The sequence below is a fragment of the Eleginops maclovinus genome, chromosome 9 (genome assembly GCF_036324505.1).
Source record: "Eleginops maclovinus isolate JMC-PN-2008 ecotype Puerto Natales chromosome 9, JC_Emac_rtc_rv5, whole genome shotgun sequence".
Classification (NCBI taxonomy): Eukaryota; Metazoa; Chordata; class Actinopteri; order Perciformes; family Eleginopidae; genus Eleginops; species Eleginops maclovinus.
In genome coordinates this window covers 19,884,710-19,904,285 of record NC_086357.1, presented here as the reverse complement: position 1 = coordinate 19,904,285, position 19,576 = coordinate 19,884,710, and the positions used below count along the sequence as shown (strand labels likewise).

The window sequence follows — 19,576 nt, the reverse complement described above, 5'->3', positions numbered from 1 at the left end:
CTTCAGTGAGATTAGTCATACTTTTGAAAACAAATATGCTAACATAACATTTTATACTAATAAGCATAAAATAATAAAGTGTACTAGATAGATGGAAATATTAAGAAAGCATTGTTTTATTTTGCAGAAAAACATTAAATAACTCAAACACAATTTAAGTTGGATACAGGTGTGGTGCAGGTACGTGTCTGAAAGCACTGCCCTCTGGTGAGTATTTGTCATCATAACAAATCAAATTGCTTTCTTATGTACTGTTTGCAATCATTTTTTCATCATATTTTAGACAAGTAAATTAAAAGCCCAAGACAAAGAAATAGAAAATTAAAAGGAGAGGTATAGGGCAGTGAAGGAGAGTGGCTATGGGATTGGAAAGGGGCAGGAGTACCAGTGTGTTGCAAATCTTGGGATAAATTGAATTAATGCTGTATGTTATCTTACATCTTTGTAGTAAATCGTGCTAATTTAAATTTAAATTCTGATCTCTGAATGTAAAGGTTCCCATTTCCATATTCAACATTTTTACTATTGTTGGAATCTATAAACTTCATTTTGGTGAATTCGTTTCCATGTCCCTGTCACCTGTTTCATGGTCTTCACATGCTATATGCTAACGAGATTCATGACTTTCTTCATGAATCAAATCCCAAAATATTTGAATTGTCAGAGGTTAGAAATATACTTATGTTTTGGATATTTAAAGAAACTTGTGAATAGTTTGCTACCTCTCTCGCACATCCTCTCCAGCAACCTTTTTCCATAGGTACTCATAAGGCGTGATAAAATAGCCAATGCTCACTCTCCAAATAAACCAAATCATGTTGTTCATCTGTTTTTTTCACTAATCGTTATCAGAACCTTTGAGTCCTAAAAGTTCAAAATAAGAGTACTTAATTTCTCACTCATGAAATAAACATGCACACTGCCACTTATGGATTGAATAACAAACTTACATTTTATTACATCTATTAAAAAGGCAAATAAAAAGTGTGCAAAATATCTATAAATCTTACAACACATGGGGTTAACAAAAATAAATGCATATACTGTAGAATTAAACAGAGTGAAGAAGATGATGCACATGGCAGACAAATGCATTTTGGTTGCCCTTTTTGCTCTAGATTTAGTCCACCTTTATTCAATATGACAGAGTCATTTCAGTTGCAATCAAAAGCAAAAACCATGTACAGTACATGTTGTGGTTGAATATGTTTGACACTGTATTGTTGTTTAATTTCCCCACTCAGCACACATCACCAGTGAAGTACAGACAGGCATGAAGGTAGTGGTTTGGTTGTTCATCAGCTGTCTCCATTTGAGATTTTTGGATGTAACATTTTTAGGATGCGGTCGTTCTTCGTAAGATCCGCAGGGAGCTCATTATTCTGCACAACACACACAAGACGAAGATGATGAACTTATCTGCTCATGTTTTGTCCATTTATAAACTCATTTTACACATCTAAGTGCCTACCTTGTTGGGTACTGTGGGGTCTGCGTTGGCCTCAAGCAGCAGCAGAACAGTTCGAAGATTTCCACTCATAACAGCAGCATGTAGGGCAGTAGAGCCATTCTGGAGACAACATTAACATTGTGTATTCATAATGCTATAATTAAAATTCTCACTGCTCTTTATCCAGAGCATTACGTACAGCAGTGTTTTAAGGACATAGTAGGTAAAAAAGAAATACTAAAATTACTGAGCCTGGAGGAAACTATTACATCCCTATATTTTTCTATAAAACTTTGCCAGAAAAAACATTTGAGATCTTTTTCTGTGCTTCAAATGCTTCACTTTGGTATCAGAAAATGTTTTATGTATCACATTTTTCACCCACATCCAAAGACAATGTTATTTACCTACTGTACAATGGCCCTAATATGGACCTTTACATGACACTGGTATCATTCTTCTGTATTAACTCTTGGCAGAAAGTGTATAAGTGTATTTCCTGAAATGTTGAAGTCAATGAAAGCATAATTTACCTTGAGGAGACCGACTGAAGGAGAAAACTTGAGAAGTTCCTCAATGACGCTGTTGTGGCCTTTTAAAGCTGCTTTGAATAATGCTGTAGATCCATCCTTGAAGGACAACACAGGAAACAGTTATCAAACTAAACAATCTCCACTTCAATGTCCTTCAACTCACTTGCTCTGAGGCTCTTGACAATATAACATGACCCATAAAAGCAGATCAAGTTTGCTCATTTTTAACCAAGCCAAATGTTCAAAATCTGAGATAATATGATTGTGATAATATGAGGGTCTGTGCACTGTGTGATTGCCAGTAATTGTAGCACTTTTCCTCTAAGTGATAAATCCTTTGTACCAGCTTCAATACACAGACAGGTACATATATATATTTATATATAGGTATATTGTTAAGAAACATATCAAATCAATCAAATTACAGTATATTTAATATATTACATTTTCAAAGTAACTTGCCCAACACAGGTGGGGGCCAAGAGGTCTATACGACATTAATCAACAATCTGTTTTTACACTTTTATGTATTTTCATTTTCTAAAAGAACTACATACTCTGTCAGCATCCCGATCTGCACCACGTAAGAGTAGCACCCTCACCACCTCACTGTGACCCATCTGAGCTGCCATCCACAGGGCGGCGGTGCCATCCTGGACGACACATTAAAGGAGGGGAGGAGGGTTGCATAGAAGAAGAACATAAGAGGTGAAAAAAAGAGGGATGTTAGAGTCAATGTGGGCATGACATGACCTGAAGAGCTGACTGTATGAGTGACTGTGACCTTTAAATCTGTAAAAACGCTGGAGACGAGGGCATTACCTCCCTCAATTGGTTAACCTTGGCACCGGTTGACAAAAGCTGACGTATCACAGTCACATGACCCTCCTGTGCAGCAAGAAACAGAGGAGTGGCCCCATCCTGAAACAAAAGAATCAACTCTCACACTTTTCTGCTGTAGATGGCTAAAAGAATCTCCCTGAAATATTCCAACTAATCCAAAAGAGCATTAGTAACATATTGCTAAATGACCGCTATCACATGTATGTGTGGGTTTTTTCCCGTGCTCTGAGGACAGAAACTAATCCTTCCAAGTGTCATGTCTGACTCAGCGGTCTGCAGAAACCTGAGTGACTGGTTTCCAGCTGCGGGGACATTGTGTGCAGCTTAAACATCATGTTTCTGACAGACAGACGTACTGACAGTGTGAGCACACAAGTCTCAAAAGGAAGCTAAAGATGTGGCTCACATTTAGCTGGTCGTGAACATTGGCTCCATTCTTCAACAGTGTTTCCACCACCTTGGAGTGTCCATACTGAGAGGCTACAGTGAGAGCTGTACCCCCGTCCTGCCACCAAACACAATGGAAAAAAAATGTAGCAGTGCAATATAGTTCAAAGTCATCACTGTTTGCTACAAGCTGCAGAGATTAAAAAAAGAGGATATTTTGAGCCTCAGTTTTATATTTTTATCTCCATACAAAAGGTTCTGAATAAACATCTGAGATGATAGCATTGCAGCACTCCCATTCACACCCACTATTATACAGTCTGATGCACATTCATTGCTGCATACCTTTGTCTGGAATTCAGTCGAGGCACCAAATTCAAAGAGGAGCTTCACAACATCATTGTGTCCCTGCTCGGAAGCGAAGAACAGGGCGGTAGAACCTGTCTGAGAAGGACAATTGAGAGAGTTTTTGCATAACATAAAAGGGGGGAAAAATGACCACGTTTGTATTTATTCAAAATTAGGAAAGAGTTAAAAGCTATCCTGGGGTCATTTCAGGTAGATTATGCATTGATCTTGCAAGAAATGTGTCCTATTCTCAACCCCAAGACTATACGGCTGATGGTCTATATTTAACACAAGGCAAACTGTACAGTAGCTATGATAAAGGCCAAGCTTGACATTTAGAGGAATACTCAGGGAGTAAGAGGAGGAGATCGATACCTCTCAAATCTCTTTAAGCTAAAAATGAGGCTACATTGAAAATGTTTTAGCTAAGAGCAAGAGAGACAACTTGGTATAGTTAAAGATAACTAACAATTCACTGTTAATGGCGGTTCATGTACCAGACTATTTTGCTGGGAGCAGTGAATATACCTGGAGTCTCTGCTGGTAATCATATAACCTCTAAGTGAAACAGATTCCAGATTCACAATAACTCATACTTCAAGAAAAGTATTTGATTGTTTTTATGAGCTAGCCAGTTATTTTCCGATCATACCTCTCTCTGGTAGTTGATGTCGGCTCCTTGCATGATAAGTTGTTTGGCACACTCATAATGGCCGCTGTAGGACGCCACCATCAGAGCAGTCGTACCAAACTGAAAAGAAACATGGCAACCATCAGTTTCAGACCTTGTGTGTTTTTTGGAAACAAAAAACGCTAAGAATATGGGGATGAAAAATTCTAAACTCTGCAGATTGTCCAGCTTAAAACCCTCACCCTTTATTATGGTGAAAGAAAACACATAATAAGGGTGGTACACACACCCACACACACACATGCAACCAAGGTAAGGCTTGAAGCTCTCTGTCTCCCTACCACAGGTGGGTTATGGTTAAAGCGTGCAGCTGAGCAGCCAGGACATGCAGCTTCCGTAGGCCTACACTGTCTCTGCAGTCTGCGTCCACACGCCCGCTGTTGAGCAGCAGCTGAAGCAGAGCCAAGTTCCCCTTCCTCGCTGCCCAAAACACAGCATTAGCCAGGGGTGTTTCCTTCTGGAGGGTAAATACACACAACAACCACTGACCTTAAACCACCATTATAGTATTATACACACTGACAACATAGTATAGCCAGTAAAACAGTACAGTGTTCTTTGCAGGAGTAAAGGTGTACAGTGTCAAACAAATGGGCTCGTGCAAGCGCGCACACACACACACACACACACACAAACACACACACAGTACACATGACTGCAATCTGCACACAGCCCATTGCCTATTTATTTCCAGGTTACACCGTTTTTCTCGTGGTGCTTGACTGTCAAAAGGCTTCACCACGTCATTAAATGATGAACTAGTTTACACTTTGAGAGGAAGCAGGTGTGATCTGGTTTCTTACTGAGGCCCTGTGGGATACATGTAGTCAGAGGATGATGGATGGAAACGGCTTGTTTACCTTAAAAGACATCCTGCAGACCTCATTCGTGACTCATGTTTCTTCTTGCGCACTCCTTCATTAGAGACGATGCTGAGCTGAGCGCCACTCGCCTGTTTTGCCGCACTGTGTTTGGGTGTTGGCGGCGCCCGTTCGCGGACATAATAACAGCAGACAGTCAGCTGAGCTCATCCCCTGCAGTCGGTGCTGAGAGGAGGCGCGCTTGCAGGGCACTGGGGGGCGCTGCTGAGCACACACTCTGAGTCACGTGTCATGTAAAGCCAGGTGGAGAAGGGAAGTAATTCATAAATACAATCATGCAGCCAAAAGTGCTCTACCATAGCTAGTATAATATATATATAAAACATCACTGAGACCGAAAAAGAACAACAATTTGATGATAATAAAAAAAACCTATTGCAAGATAAAAATAGAATATAATGTTGACACAAGAATAAAGGAAAAACAAGGGATTCAAAAGATTATGACAAATATTAAGAATAAAAAACTGAAGGCAACAAATTCACTTAGATTGATATCCAGGCTAAAAAGACACGTCCATTTCACTACATTTCAGAGATAAACATTGATTTTAATTCACTACATTTATTTGAAAACTGTAGTCAAGTGAAGTTAATTTTCAGATTGCAAAGAAATTATAAATATACATATGATAAACTTGAAAAAAACACCAACACATAGTTAAAGATTAAACCATTAGTCCTTTACTTTTTTCATTTGAAATCTTCTCTTTTACTTTATAAAATATTTTATTGAATGTTTGCCTTATTTCTTTTTTTAATTTTGTATTAATCAATTTTACTTAGAGGTTGAAAATCACTATTGTAATGTACTTCATTTTATGTTCATCTTTATTTATTTCTATTTAGTTTTGTTATTTCTCCATCTCAAATGTTTTTTATTATACTTCAGTGCTTTGGTTTTTGAATGCAGAATTTACACTTATAATAACTAATTATTTACATAAACACAGTGCTACTTTTACTTAAGTGAATGATCTGTGCACTTCTTCCACAGCTGATTTTGGAAAGTTAGATGTCAGGTGTTATGCTCAATTATAAACCGGTAATTGAAGGATTTACATTATTGCAGCCTTAGCTCTCTCTAAATGATAATATGGGTATTACCAAGGAAGAGCTGGGAAAGCATCTTTTTTTTGTTGACTTACGTTCTTCTCAGGTGCTGGCATAAGTGTTGATTACGGGATTGATTAAAGTATAGTGGAGACAATGTCCTTATAGCAAAGATATATAAGGTAGTTTGACAGTGAGTGTGTTGTTGTGTAGCCGCCTAGAGTCCCTCTCAAACCATGGGAACAAAACAGACTCACATCCATGAAGGTAAGCTGGCAAGGGCTTTTTATTTCATATGTGTTTAAAAAGAAAAAACTTGTTGTGGAGAGAATAACCTCTGCTCAATGAACTAATGCAAGTGTTCAAGCATACAGGCTGCTTTGTACATGAAACAAGTGGATGTTTTACCATAATTTATAAAGTATTTGATTTCACAAGATATATAGTATGTTTTTTTTATATAGTATGAGTTCAGTAATTAGAAATATTTATTTTCTATGAATAAAATGTGGGTTCATGAAACTTATGTTGCCAATCAGGTCTTTGCAAAGAACAATATATTGTTTTTTCCCTTTTAGAATAAATATCATCTTTTGTTAGAGTAGACAAGAGTTTCCCTATTTTTTACTCAAAAATAAGTGCTAAATAGTTTAATGTTTTGCTTTTGATTTTTTAAAATTGCACATTTAGGACTTCAGTAGAGATATCAGTGATGCAGTTTTGATAAACAAATAAATATACCTACATACCTTGTGTAGAATGACTTTACTAAACACTAGTATTAGGATTATTAGGATTGCCCAGTTGTAATAAGTTTGTCCGCTGATATGCTCAGCTCAGTAAGTACAACAACTTATCTTTCTGATTCATGATCTTGATTAAAAGCCAACATTTAAACCTGCAATAAAACATCTGTATGCTCACCACAAAAATGACAGCAAGTTTTCAATGCTTACACTATTAATGTTACTGTATGTGACGATGCAAGTCACAAACTGTGATGATGTTCAGGTACAAAGAAAAGCTGTTACTCTAAGATGCTGTTGTTTCTGTAGTCAAGCAGACCGGCTTCCTGCTGGGAGCCGTCATGCTCTCGGTCCTGCTGTGCGGCCCGCAGCTTGTGGCCTCAGACTCAGATGAGCTGCACCTGACTGAGTGGGAGATCTGGAAGAGCCGCCATGGCATATCCTATGACGATATGGTGACAATGAGGCTTGGTTGAATGCAAACACCAACAGCAGAGTCCATACAAGCTCTGGTTCACTTAAATGTTTCTTTAATGTGCTTTCTTTTAATTATCTTGCAGGATGATATGCAAAGGCAGGTCATCTGGGAGGAGAACAAACAGATGATTGAAAATAATAACCAAGGGTTTTTCATGGGGAGGAGGCCATTCACTATGTCCATGAATAAATACGGAGACCTGGTAAGTAGTACGGTTTTTCCTCTCAGTGATAAAACTCAACTGCCTAACCTCAAAAGTATTGCAGTTGGACTTAAAGAATGTTTTTATGGCATATGCAAACATATCATATATTTATAGATTATCTTGGAAAATACCAACATGGACCAATTATTGATGAATGCAAATAATAACTCATAATTAATGTAAATCTATAATCGAGGGCACTTTTTGTATTTTTAATCTTTATCCATATGATTACATTGTAATGCAATTAAAAAAAAAAACCAATTACTTACTTGCCAAACAAATCAACATATTTGAAGTTTGTAAGCAAACATCTTTATATTTGAACCAAATTACAATCCTTTCCTTAACACTAATCAAGTAGCTTGGTTGCATAAATCTAAAAATCAGTTTTCCACGTTAACCACAGCTGCCACAGTTTCCCTTTCCCTTTAGCGAAATGGTTGATACTAGCTATTTAGTAAGCTGATAATATCTGATCTTTATATCTAACTCTTGGCAAGAAATGTAATACGTGTCATGGAAAATGATTTGGCTTGAACCAATAAAAAATGCTATTAGTAGACAATAACTTAAATGATTTGTGAAATAACATTTTTTATGTTCTCCATACATAGACTAGACAAGAGTACCGGGTTTTGCAAGGTGCCGTGATAGACTCCCAATTTGTGAAGAGAGGGAAGACCGTCTCGAGCCGAAACCTGCGCAACAATGCTAAGAAGTTGGATGCTTTGGTCGTCGACTACAGAAACATGGGATATGTCACTGAGGTGAAAGACCAGGTAAGACATTTCTAATTCATTTTCAATGTTTTTCATTAAGACAGAAACACGAACACGTTGAAATCTACTGTATGTTTGACTTGTTTTTTACAGGGTTACTGTGGCTCGTGCTGGGCCTTCAGCACTACTGGAGCTATTGAGGGACAAATGTACAAGAGGACAGGTCAGCTTGTGTCTTTGAGTGAACAAAACCTGGTGGACTGCTCTAGATCTTATGGTACTTATGGCTGCAATGGTGCATGGATGGCCAACGCCTATGACTACGTGATTAAAAATGGCCTGCAGACGACAAACTCCTACCCTTACACCTCAGTGGTGAGGCTCGAGCTGCCTCTGCCTCCATTGGAGCAGTTAACATGTTATGAATCTGTGTTCAGCCTGATGTTAACTTTTACTTCTATTTTTCTCTCAACAGGACACCCAGCCCTGTTACTATGATAGCAGACTTGCAGTGGCACACATCAAGGACTACAGGTTCATACCCAAAGGAGACGAGCAGGCTCTAGCTGATGCTGTGGCGACTATCGGCCCAATCACAGTCGCCATTGACGCAGATCATTCAAGCTTCTTGTTCTACAGCTCAGGTTAATTTTTAAATACTTGAAAGGGCTTGACACTCTTGAGTTTCTTGGGGGAGAACCCCTAGCCTAATAGGCTGTGTAAATATTCATCTTTATGCAGTATGTCACTGTGGTTTTTAAAGCTTATTTCCATTGTCCACAAGGGCTGGATCAATAAATGAATAAAGGTCGAATTTTACTTTGCAGGAATTTACGATGAACCCGCCTGTAACCCTAACAATCTGAGTCACGCGGTGCTTCTGGTGGGCTACGGCTCTGACGGAGGCCAGGACTACTGGATCATCAAAAACAGGTCAGAAAACCTCTACATACAGAACATAGACAGATAAGACATTGTTTAGTATTAGATTTTCTATTTATACCACATTGTATTTTGTTATCAATCACTGTTTTTTCTTCTTAGTTGGGGTAGCAGTTGGGGTGAAGGCGGCTACATGCGAGTGGTCAGAAATGGCGGAAACACTTGTGGCATCGCGAGCTACGCCTTGTACCCTATTCTTTGATTCTGATGATGAGAGGATTTTGTGCTAATATTGAACTTTCCCACTGGACTTTTTGTGTTTTTTATCTGCATTATGAACCTTTCCTACACTTTGCTTTTCTCAGGGATGTGGCACACACACCAATTTGTGGACAGATATTTTATTTATTGATTAGCCTCAACACCAAATCTAAAAAACATTTTAAATAAGGAAATAAAGTGGGAACACTTTCTTCTACTTAGAACCGTATAAGACAATGGTGGCTTATTCTAGAAAATGTTAAACATTACTGAATCAGATCACTGACTTATGATTTTTCTCAATTTTATCTACTGTCAAGGAAGATTTGCATTTTAGCTATCCGATAATTTACGCTCATAACAGGGTTCATCATTTAGTTTTCATAGAGTCTTATGTTCTTGATGAAATAAGGTGGGAGATTCAACCTATTGACCCTGGGTAATATACATCGCTGAGAACATAAAAGCCTTTGGAATATTTCCTCATTGCGTCATATTATGAAGGGATTAAACTGGGGAACATAGTTTTGTAATTGGGTTTCAAATACTCAGTTAATACTTTGTAAGAGTCAAAATGTGCTTTGTTTAAGGATATAACATTTTGAATGGTAAACGCATCTCTCAGTTTTTTGTTTACAGTAACACCTATATTGACATATAATTACATATTTAGAACAGGAGGGATGAAGGGGTGACTCAATTTTAAACTCAACTTCAAATTGAATGTGTTCGAGAAATAAAATGGTGCTTTGTATTTTCAATGCAATAAATGTTTAATTTGATTTGTTTTCAAAGATTTTTAACAACTTCTTATCGTTTTTATACTGGATCAACTAAATGTCTTAACTTCTGGACTGAATAATAATAAAATAAGAATCATTTTCTTCAATAAGTTGCCTATTTGTCCATTGCTATGATTGCATTGTTCAACCAAATCTAATTCAAATACATGCTCCATCAATTTGTAAGTTTAACCGCACCCCTCTGAACCTTGAGCCTGAATTATTGTTTCTTACTGTGGTGCTTTTCTTCAGAAAACTGACATAAAACCATCCGAGATTCACCTGCTGCAGGGTTTACCTGGGAGGAAGACGGAGGCTTTTTCACAGCTGTACTTACATTGCTTACTGAATACTTTATAATGCAGTGGAAAATATCTCTGCTTTTCAGCGTATTGTGGTTATTTTTGCTCTGTTTTGCTCTGGTTTGTAACTCCAATGAGAAACGCTCAAAGTGTAGACATGTCAGTCCGATCCATCAGAAGTCACAGAGCACCAAAAGGTTCTCTGATCCTGCCTTCAGCAAGCACACAGCAGGCGCCATCACTTAGGTAATGCAAAGCTTTGTTGTTTTCCAATGAAAGAGATTAGGTTGCAAACTGCAAAACAATGTAAAGCAATCATTTCAAGTTCCACCTGAAGATTGTTCCTACCCTTTCAAAAAATGATTCATAGCACAGCTAAACTTAACCCTAGACTTCATTTAGCCCAACACACACTTTCTTAATCGTGTGTGTCCTTCTGTCTTCATGACATTTCCTGACATACAACTAAGACCATTAGAGACAATGTATTTTCTGGTTGAAAATGCATCTGATACCATATTTGATTAATATGTTAATTGCTTTACAGCTTGATTACTTAGTTATAATATCATAAGTAGAGTGTGAACTTGTGTTAATGGTCCCACAGGCTATTGTTTATCTCTTGGTCCGCAGAAGTGCAGCTCTGGCTTGTACAGAGAGAGGGCGGGACCATGCAGCTGCAATGGACTCTCCAATGAGTGCGATGAGCAAACAGGGAACTGTGTGTTTGGTGCTCTCTCATACACACAGACTCACACAAGTGTTTATTTAAACAGCAGTGGCTCAGTCAGTAGGGGCTTGGACTGGGAATTGTAGGGTCGTCGGTTCAAGTCCCCGAACAGACTTGAAATATGGAAAGTGGACTGCTACTTCACCTCCTAGGCCCTGCAGTTGTGCCCTTGAGCAAGGCACCAGACACCTCCAATCTCCCCCTCCCCAATGCTCCCCGGGCACTGCACAATAGCTGCCCACTGCTCCTAGTACTAGGACGGGTTAAAGAGGACAAATTTCACTGTGTGTGCTCTGCTGTGTGCACGTGTGTGACCAATAAAGAGGGTTTCATCCTCCGATTCTACTTCTAAAGCACACACAGCTTCAATGTTGAGGGCCAAAACAAAGGAAAAACATGTGGTTAATTTAGTGTTTGATTTACCCTCAAGAACTGCCAGTTGGACACCACCGGGGACCGCTGTGAGCGCTGTAAAGAGGGTTTCTATGGAGACGCAGCCAACAGAACCTGTCGTGCCTGTTCATGCCCCTTCCTATGGAACAAGTAAGATCACTTTTATTATGTAGATCAACCAAGTTCATCAGATTTTTGCTCTGTATCAGTATGAAGATGTAAATGTGTCTTTTTGCAGTTTTGCTCTTGCCTGCCTGGACATCAGCTTGGGAAAGATGGAGTGCTTGTGCAGACGTGGTTACAGTGGATACAGTTGTGAGAGGTCTGTCTGCTGTTGGAAAAACTAACACTAACCACACAAGCTAATTAAAACCTCAAGACAACATCAATGCAGCAATATGTTGCTTCCTATTATCTATGTCTCACTGCTCAATGCAAGGCACATAAGCAGACAGGACTCAAGCTACAATTATTTATATTTAAAATCTGTTTGTTTGTCCTCTGTTTAAGATGTGCTTTTGGTTACTTTGGCAATCCAATGGTGCCTGGAGGCAGCTTGAACATCTGTGATTCTCTGGAAGTATGTTTTTTTTTTCTCACATTAAAACAGACAAAGTAAAGGACAACATTTAAGTTACAGAGGCCGAGATATCCAGACTTTTGGTCCCTACTATGGGTCAAGGTTCAAAAACACTAGATGTTTCTATAATGTTTAGAGGTTGAGTAGTACTGCTCATAACTAGCAGACTGGCATTATTCTGATTAAATACACTTTCTTTAAATAGATTGCATCACATCTGATAGCAGCAGCAGCGGTGATCACTGCCATGGTGAGTTTGCGTTGAACACTAAGATTGCAATCGTGTTTTTGACACTGAAGAAATGTAATTGAGGTATAGTGTTTCATCCTCTGCTTGTGTCTGATGACAGACTGTGACAGCTGTAATGTTTCCTTACTATTTGACTTGGAAACGTTGGGCGAGGTCCTGGCTTGGATGAAGCAGTAGCTGCAAAACGTCACTTATAGCCCCTATTCACTCTCCATGCTGAACGACCTGCAGGACAACATCTCTGAAACAGAGGTACAGTGGATGCAGGTTTTAAGTGTTTATAGTAAAGAACAGTCCAAAAACAATTGCTATAAAGTGCTTGCCGAAGAGTTTGCAAAAACATCAGAGTACCTTTTGCGTTTAACGCCCCTGTTTTGCAGATTCTGGTTTGGAGGCTGTCTGCTGTGAGACACCTGGTTGAACAGCTGGAAGTAAATGTGGATATTGTCAGAGAAGACTTGAGTCAACTGAATGACAAGGTACCTGGAGTGAAATTTCGTCAGTTAATCAAAATAAAAATGTTTTTTTGTTTCTATTTTTGAATTTAAATTGCAAATGTGAAGTATTGTTTGATTACAGCAGGAGGTAGTTTTATAAATAGATGGCATACCATACGTCAGAAAGCAATATACCAAAAACACTCTCCTAATGTCCTGCTGAGATGATGAATAAGCTATCTTCTTTTTGATTGATGAGTGTTAACAATTAATGTACAAAAACTGATCTGAAAGAATACGAGAAGCCTGACACACATTTTTTCACATTATAAACTTTTCAGAAACTTAAAACTGTATCAGATCTTGGTAAGGTTTTGCAGAATGTGAATGAAACAAAGTCAAAGGCAGAGGATCTTCTCTCTGAAGCTGAAGCTCTCATTGCAGCAGCACAAGGTAGGCCTACATAACTTTACATTAAAATATGTATCTTTTGACATTGTCAGGACATTTCACCACTGTATAGATGTCGGGCAAAAACCAAGACTTATCAATGACGTTGTGGGACTTGTGTCCAAGTGACCAACAGATATATTATTCAAATCACTGTTTCTGTTATTGCCATCTGTCAGATTTATTAAAGCAGCAAACGCATGTGAAACCCAGAGAGGCTGCCACTCTCTATGAAAACAGCAAAGCCAGGATGATGGAAGAGGCTCAGCGCATCATGCAGGAAATGAGAGACAAAGGCTGCACTGCTCAGAGAGACAGAGTGCAGGAGGACGCACACACATGTGAGATAAGAAAAAAAAATTTATTCATTGAGTTCTTCCTGGCATAGAGCTTATGTTGAGATGGTTCAGTTTATGGATAAAATGGTGCAGAAAGGTCACGAATATATAACATATGTATATATTACTTCGGTTTTTTTTGTATACCCCTTTTTACCCCCCCTTTTTTTCTACGCTCTTTTTATGTTATATGTTCTTGTTTATATTTGCACTGTGGGACTGCCAGAAACGGTATTTCAATTTCAATTTCGACTTTGACTAAATGTATAGCTACAGCCGGTTAGCTTAGCTTAGCAAAGGTCACATTGGGAGAGGTAATTAAAAAAAAAAAACAGCAAAGGAGGAACGAGAAAGAAATGGAGGAACAAATTGATAACAGTTTGGTCCATTTCACAAAAAATATATAATATACAACCCAAAAAATGAATATCAATAAGTAGATTGTAAAATGTATAATAATATAATAATGAGTGTTTTTTTCTCCTGAGTGTCAGCCACAAACCAGGCTGTATTGAATCTGACAGCAGACTCTCTGAGGGTCTCAGACTCTGCTCTGAGGGAGATCGCTGACCTGCTGTCAGATGCTGAGGACAGAGTCGAAATGACACAGTCCCTCAACCAGAGGGGTCGTAATACCATAACACATCTGGAGGTGATGTGGTACAAAGCTGGCACTGGTAGTCAAACATTCCTCACTGTGTAGTTTCCCTGATGTTTTTTTGTTTGTTTATCATTTCTCAGCCTGTTCAATCTCAGCTGGTGACAGAACAATTGAGGCTCCTTCCTGTGACAGACATTACTAAAGATCTACTAAAGAATATAACCGACATCTTTTTAATGCTTGAGGAAAATAAGAAAGTAAGCAGCAGTTATCAGCATAATTTCACAAGACACGTTTTGCAGTTTGCAAACTGATTTTATTGCATGACAATTACAGGAATTTGAAAACCATGCAGCTGAAGTAGATGGTGCCAAGCAGAAACTCTTTAAAATGTTAATTAACATCTTCCAAATGAAAGCAAAGACAGACATTGTTATCAAGGTTGAAGAGGATGCAGAGGAGCTCCGCAGAGTGGCAGCAGATTTCCATCAGTGAGTGTGAAGCAGAGGAAATCAAGAAAGTGAAAATAGTTGATGAACAATGTGTGTAAGCTGATATTAATACACTGTCATTTCAGAGTGGTTCATAATGCTACCATCAGTGATTACCTGCTCGGTGTGTTGGGTATAGGAGCTTATAATAGCATCATAAATGCCATACACAATGCAGAGATGGCAGCAAGTCAGAGCAGAGAGGCGACTGAACAAGCACTAAAGGTAACACAAGTGCTTTTAGTAATGTAGTCTGATTGTTTAATACTATAAATAATAAGCAAACATTTTAATATGATTCTGATTGTATCACTTAGGATGTGAAGGACGCAGGTCTTGTCAACATGGCCAAAGGACTCAAAGATAATTCAACTAATTTACGGACGGAAGCCAATGAGACTCTGGGTGATCTTAAATGTGTGAGAAATGCATGATTTATATCGAGCCGTACACATTTTATTACTTTTAAATTAAGAAAGTGAAACACTTTTTCATTTCTTTTTAACAGTGCAGTCATACACAATAATCACTCTCAAAGATGGCGTGAGGAAGATGGAAAAACTAGAATCACTGCGAGTGGGCATCTCTACAGCCAGTGGCAACCTCAGAAAAGGTTTGAGGATCAATTGACAAGAACATGTTACAGACTATACCTTCTTAAACATATATTATAACAGTCTTTTGATTTCAGACGACACAGGTGTCTCGATAGAGTCTGCAAAAACAGTTGCGTCTGCCTCCAGCTTCACAGTCAGTAATATAACACAGAGACTGAAGAACATCAGCCAAGAAGTGGAGAAAGTAACTTTGACAAAAGTCAGCATGAATCTTGACGATATGTTGGTTGATTCAGACCAGACATGTGAGTATTTAATGGCAGAAAAGAGTCCCCTTCCTGATTGTATTCCTTTCTTAAATGTAATCTTGCAGTTGAAATGAATGAATGTTTGTTTTCTGTGACTGTTCAGTGAAGAACTTGAACAAAGCCCTCCCTGTGTTGAAAGACAAAATCACACTTGTTGAGGCTCTCAGTGGAAAGCGTATTCCTGGCGCTAACCTGACAGAAAGCATCAGGAGAATCAAGGATGTAATAAAGGACACAAGAAACTTTCTTAAAAGGGTAACATTTTATTTCTTGCCTGCTAGCGTTGACTTAAAGCTGCTATAAACGTGTTTCCCCTATTGATGAACCAAGAGAGACTATCATCTGCCTCTGTAATCAACAGCTGCTCCTCAAAACCTTAAGCATCTATTGTCCTATTGTTTTCGCTTCCGAGAACTGTGTGTGTTATATTCAGTCACAGCAGGCAGCTATTTTAAACAAGAAAAGCTTTAAACACCACTGAACGATAAATGCCCAAGTCAAACAAGTCAGATTGTTCCTAAGGAAGCGGTGGAGACCAAAAACAAGTTAAAAGGAAAGAGAACATGTCAGTTTTACAATTTGTATGCCCCCAAGTGGCCAAAAATGTGATTGCAGGTTAAGATAAGATAAGATGTACCTTTATTAATCCCCGTGCGGAAATTCGAGGTTCAGCGTGAGCAAAGCAATACCTGTTGATCTAAGCCCATTTTTAACAAATGGGCACCATAGACATTTGCCATTTATATCCATGTCACACACTAAGCGTTGATCAGCTCCTGTGTTGAATAAGACCCTGTAAGCACAAGAAGCCATTATTACTACAGCACCATGATGATTACCTCACTGCTCCTATAATTAATTAGTGATGTATTTCTCTGCCATGTGTCAAATTCAGGCTCCTGCAGGCAGCCAGTGTAAACAGCAGCGAGCACAACATGCAGAGTATCATCTTTATGAGAAGCACAGCTGGCTCACTTACACCCTGCCACAGCAGGACCTCAATTACAGGTAATGTAGTTATACAAACAATAAAATAACTTTCTGATGGTGTGGAAATTATGAGTGTTGGTCAGGTATTTTGGAGTTTTGGTTTGTTATACTTTTGGGTATGTTGCCCTATAAAACCTCCCTTAAATACGTTTTGAAATCATCTATCTATCAATGTGTTCATTCAAATTGACAGTAAAAGAGACCTCACTCTTGTTGTACATGTCTTGTGTCTCAGGCCTCACTTCTCTCTTGACGTAAAGACAAAGTTGTCCAAAGGGCTGATCCTCCATGTAGCAGGGAGAGGTGTCATCCCCCTGCTGGCTCTTTACATGGCCAACGGCAAGATCAAGATGTCCCTTGGGAAAAACAGAATCATCGACCACAAGCAGAAGAGCAACGACGGAGACTGGCACAGAGTCATTTACTTTATTCTTGCTAAGCCTTTAAAACCTTCCAGTCCCACACATTGCTTACAATATAGCTAAATATACCACTCACAATTTGCAGTAATTTTACGTCTTCAAATCTACACGAGAAGCCGTAATATCCTGTCTCTTGCAAATGATGTCTGCTGTAGTTATATGATGAGCTATAATGCTTGAACTACATGAGTTAATGTCCCTAGCTGAGTTTTCATTGCTCCCAGATGATTTGCTTTAAAACAAAAACTGCAAAATGATCCAAAATATGCATCAAGAAGTCTTTTGTACAAATGTCGGTCCAAGTATACTTTCACACCACATTCAAATCTTTTTAACATGAAGAAGTCCAAAGTTTGACGGGCCTCGTTGTAATGTTTTTGCTAAAAGTTCAAAGGTATTGGGAATTAAAAACTGTCTGGCAGGGAATAACGTGTTTTTCATGTTACCTGTGTGACAGGTCGAGTTCAGTGTGGAGAAGAGCTCTTTTCATCTGCTGGTTGATGGGATCCGTGTGACTGATGGATACCTGCCAAACAATGAAGGCTCCTCTTTAGACTTTCATAACCCTGTGTATCTGGGAGGGGATATCAAGGGATATACAACGGTCTGTATCACACCTCTGAGTCACTCTTTGAATGTTAAACAGCCATATTTCCTTTATTCATTTAGACATGACATTCTTTCCTTCTCTCTTCTTGTCCTCCATCAGGGACACAACATTCCCATAAACGGTGTTATCGGTTGTATACGGGATTCTAAATGAATGACGTAGCTATCGGGGAACCTAAAGGAAGCTACAAAACTGTACCCTGCTTGGATGGGCTCACAGAGATTGGGACATACTTTGGCGGCGGTCATATCGCCTTAGGTTTGACTTTAATCTTTCACCAGGTGGGTGTAAAGTTGAATGATGCTAACAGTACTGTCAGGGTTTCAGTGACTCCTACACAAAGCCTCTGTGATGGAAAGTTTCAAGCGATAACAGGTAGCGTACGACCTCTCATGCTGATAACCTTACAAAAAAATGTTGATACATGAGTAGCTATTCATTCAAGATGCTCATGCTACTGTTTTCCAGTGTCCAGGAAACGGGACATTATGAAACTGCAGGTGGACTCCATGTCTGAGCAAAAAAAGGTCCTCGTCGCATCCGGCTACACAGGACTGGATACACTTTACATTGGAGGTAAATCCCACAAATAATGCACGGGATATCTTTCACAATATCGGGTTTTCTTCGACCATTATATTGATTCTACTGTATGTCAAAACATTATCGACAAAAACTCTTGAGTATGCATACATACAGTATATTACGGATATCCATAGCAGCTACATTTAATATTTTCAAAAAGTTGTGTTTCTGATTATCTTTCTCTCCTTTCAGGGACGACAAAGCAGAAGGGAGTCCCCGTGCCCTCAGTGTTTGTGGGCTGCTTACGAAATGTGAAGCTGAATAGAAGACCTGTGGCATTTGAGAACGCAACCAGGGTGGTTGACCCTGTCAGCATAAATAGATGTCCTAAAGAATAAGGACTTGTAATTAAGGGGTGACACGCCAACCCACCGCAGTTTGTCATTATCACAAATTCATATTGACAGGTTCTGTTAAAACCCACAGATCTTCATTTATATCCTATTGGATGAGACCAGCCCCCCTTATACAGTTGCTGCACCTTTTGAACAATGATTTGGTTAAACGAGCTCTAGGCTTTTTGAAATGATAAATGAAGTATTTGTTAGGCAGTTTTTTTGTAAAGTGTCTGACGTCTTAAAATAAACATACACGTTTTCAATTATAGCCTAACATTTCTATTTGGTAATATCTGATACAATTTGATCTGAAAAGCAGTTCAACATGATGGTTATTTCATTATCTTTTTACATCAACCTCTTTCCATACCAAACAATGCTGCATGTCATTCAGAGACATGAGAGCCTGCATGAGGTACTTCACCACACCACATAGCGACACAAATCCAAGTTATATTACTTCACACAGTTGGGGAATACTGAGCAGGCCTTTTGAATTTAATGATGGAAAACTAAAACATATTTTCCAGTCGTTCCATAACCAAACAATTAAGACACAGAATATCACATATTTTGGGACAAATATGATTATTGCGCTTCTAACAGGAATACAATTCAATCTGCATTTCTTATTTTGACCATTAGATGGAGTGTTCTGGCTTGTTTGACAAGCTCAGTGAGGCAGTAGAAGTCTGTGAACTGAACTAAATGGGTGATATTTCAAACACATGTAAAAGGCAGCTACAACAATGAGCTCAATAACTTCTCAATCTGTGTCCGATTTTTACTTACCAAGTGTGAAGAAGAACAGAACCGTCACATTTCTCTTATGAAACTACCCTGCGTACAAACAAAGCAATTATCAAGTAATGAAATCCAGATTTTAGGCATCACCTGACAAAATGTCCTGATATTGAAATATATGATCGTATT

The 19,576-nt window shown here is 38.7% G+C and overlaps 3 protein-coding genes across 5 annotated transcripts; 2 read left to right on the top strand and 1 right to left on the bottom strand.

Moving 5' to 3' along the window:
• Positions 1 to 933: 933 nt before the first annotated feature.
• Positions 934 to 5,306, bottom strand: ankrd29 (ankyrin repeat domain 29). Of its 3 annotated transcripts, none has more exons than XM_063890720.1 (10): positions 5,113 to 5,306; positions 4,599 to 4,709; positions 4,214 to 4,312; positions 3,559 to 3,657; positions 3,233 to 3,331; positions 2,806 to 2,904; positions 2,541 to 2,636; positions 1,984 to 2,079; positions 1,472 to 1,570; positions 934 to 1,382 (listed from the first exon to the last, which is right to left on the bottom strand). In XM_063890720.1, exons 1-10 carry the CDS (start codon positions 5,122 to 5,124, stop codon positions 1,299 to 1,301), a joined length of 894 nt encoding a protein of 297 aa, XP_063746790.1. In that variant the 5' UTR covers positions 5,125 to 5,306; the 3' UTR covers positions 934 to 1,298. The 3 variants fall into 3 exon arrangements, with proteins under 3 accessions (XP_063746790.1, XP_063746792.1, XP_063746791.1); XM_063890722.1 differs by having other exon boundaries at positions 4,534 to 4,709; positions 5,113 to 5,292; XM_063890721.1 differs by lacking the exon at positions 4,599 to 4,709.
• Positions 5,307 to 6,355: 1,049 nt separating this feature from the next.
• cts12 (cathepsin 12) lies at positions 6,356 to 10,327 on the top strand. Its single transcript, XM_063890480.1, has 8 exons — positions 6,356 to 6,452; positions 7,241 to 7,386; positions 7,492 to 7,611; positions 8,232 to 8,396; positions 8,490 to 8,711; positions 8,812 to 8,980; positions 9,164 to 9,269; positions 9,381 to 10,327. The coding sequence occupies exons 1-8, from the start codon at positions 6,422 to 6,424 to the stop codon at positions 9,478 to 9,480; spliced, it is 1,059 nt and encodes a 352-aa protein (XP_063746550.1). The 5' UTR covers positions 6,356 to 6,421; the 3' UTR covers positions 9,481 to 10,327.
• Positions 10,328 to 14,191: 3,864 nt separating this feature from the next.
• On the top strand, positions 14,192 to 17,979 carry LOC134869676 (uncharacterized). The gene is made up of 10 exons (XM_063891518.1): positions 14,192 to 14,393; positions 14,483 to 14,599; positions 14,679 to 14,833; positions 14,920 to 15,058; positions 15,151 to 15,250; positions 15,342 to 15,446; positions 15,525 to 15,695; positions 16,594 to 16,706; positions 16,924 to 17,714; positions 17,820 to 17,979. The coding sequence occupies exons 1-8, from the start codon at positions 14,343 to 14,345 to the stop codon at positions 16,614 to 16,616; spliced, it is 861 nt and encodes a 286-aa protein (XP_063747588.1). The 5' UTR covers positions 14,192 to 14,342; the 3' UTR covers positions 16,617 to 16,706; positions 16,924 to 17,714; positions 17,820 to 17,979.
• The last annotated feature ends 1,597 nt before the right edge of the window (positions 17,980 to 19,576 follow it).

Bases quoted from the DNA above. Each gene is read 5' to 3' on its own strand.
- ankrd29 (XM_063890720.1), bottom strand. The intron at 2,080-2,540 runs GTATGTAGTTCT...TTGTCCTTCAAG, and splicing joins CAGATCGGGATGCTGACAGA to GATGGATCTACAGCATTATT. The intron at 1,571-1,983 runs GTAAATTATGCT...TGTTGTCTCCAG, and splicing joins CTTCAGTCGGTCTCCTCAAG to AATGGCTCTACTGCCCTACA.
- LOC134869676 (XM_063891518.1), top strand. From the start codon at position 14,343: ATGACACAGTCCCTCAACCAGAGGGGTCGTAATACCATAACACATCTG. The intron at 14,394-14,482 runs GTGATGTGGTAC...ATCATTTCTCAG, and splicing joins ATACCATAACACATCTGGAG to CCTGTTCAATCTCAGCTGGT. The intron at 15,059-15,150 runs GTAACACAAGTG...TGTATCACTTAG, and splicing joins CGACTGAACAAGCACTAAAG to GATGTGAAGGACGCAGGTCT.
- cts12 (XM_063890480.1), top strand. From the start codon at position 6,422: ATGGGAACAAAACAGACTCACATCCATGAAG. The intron at 6,453-7,240 runs GTAAGCTGGCAA...TTGTTTCTGTAG, and splicing joins ACAGACTCACATCCATGAAG to TCAAGCAGACCGGCTTCCTG. The intron at 8,397-8,489 runs GTAAGACATTTC...TGTTTTTTACAG, and splicing joins TCACTGAGGTGAAAGACCAG to GGTTACTGTGGCTCGTGCTG.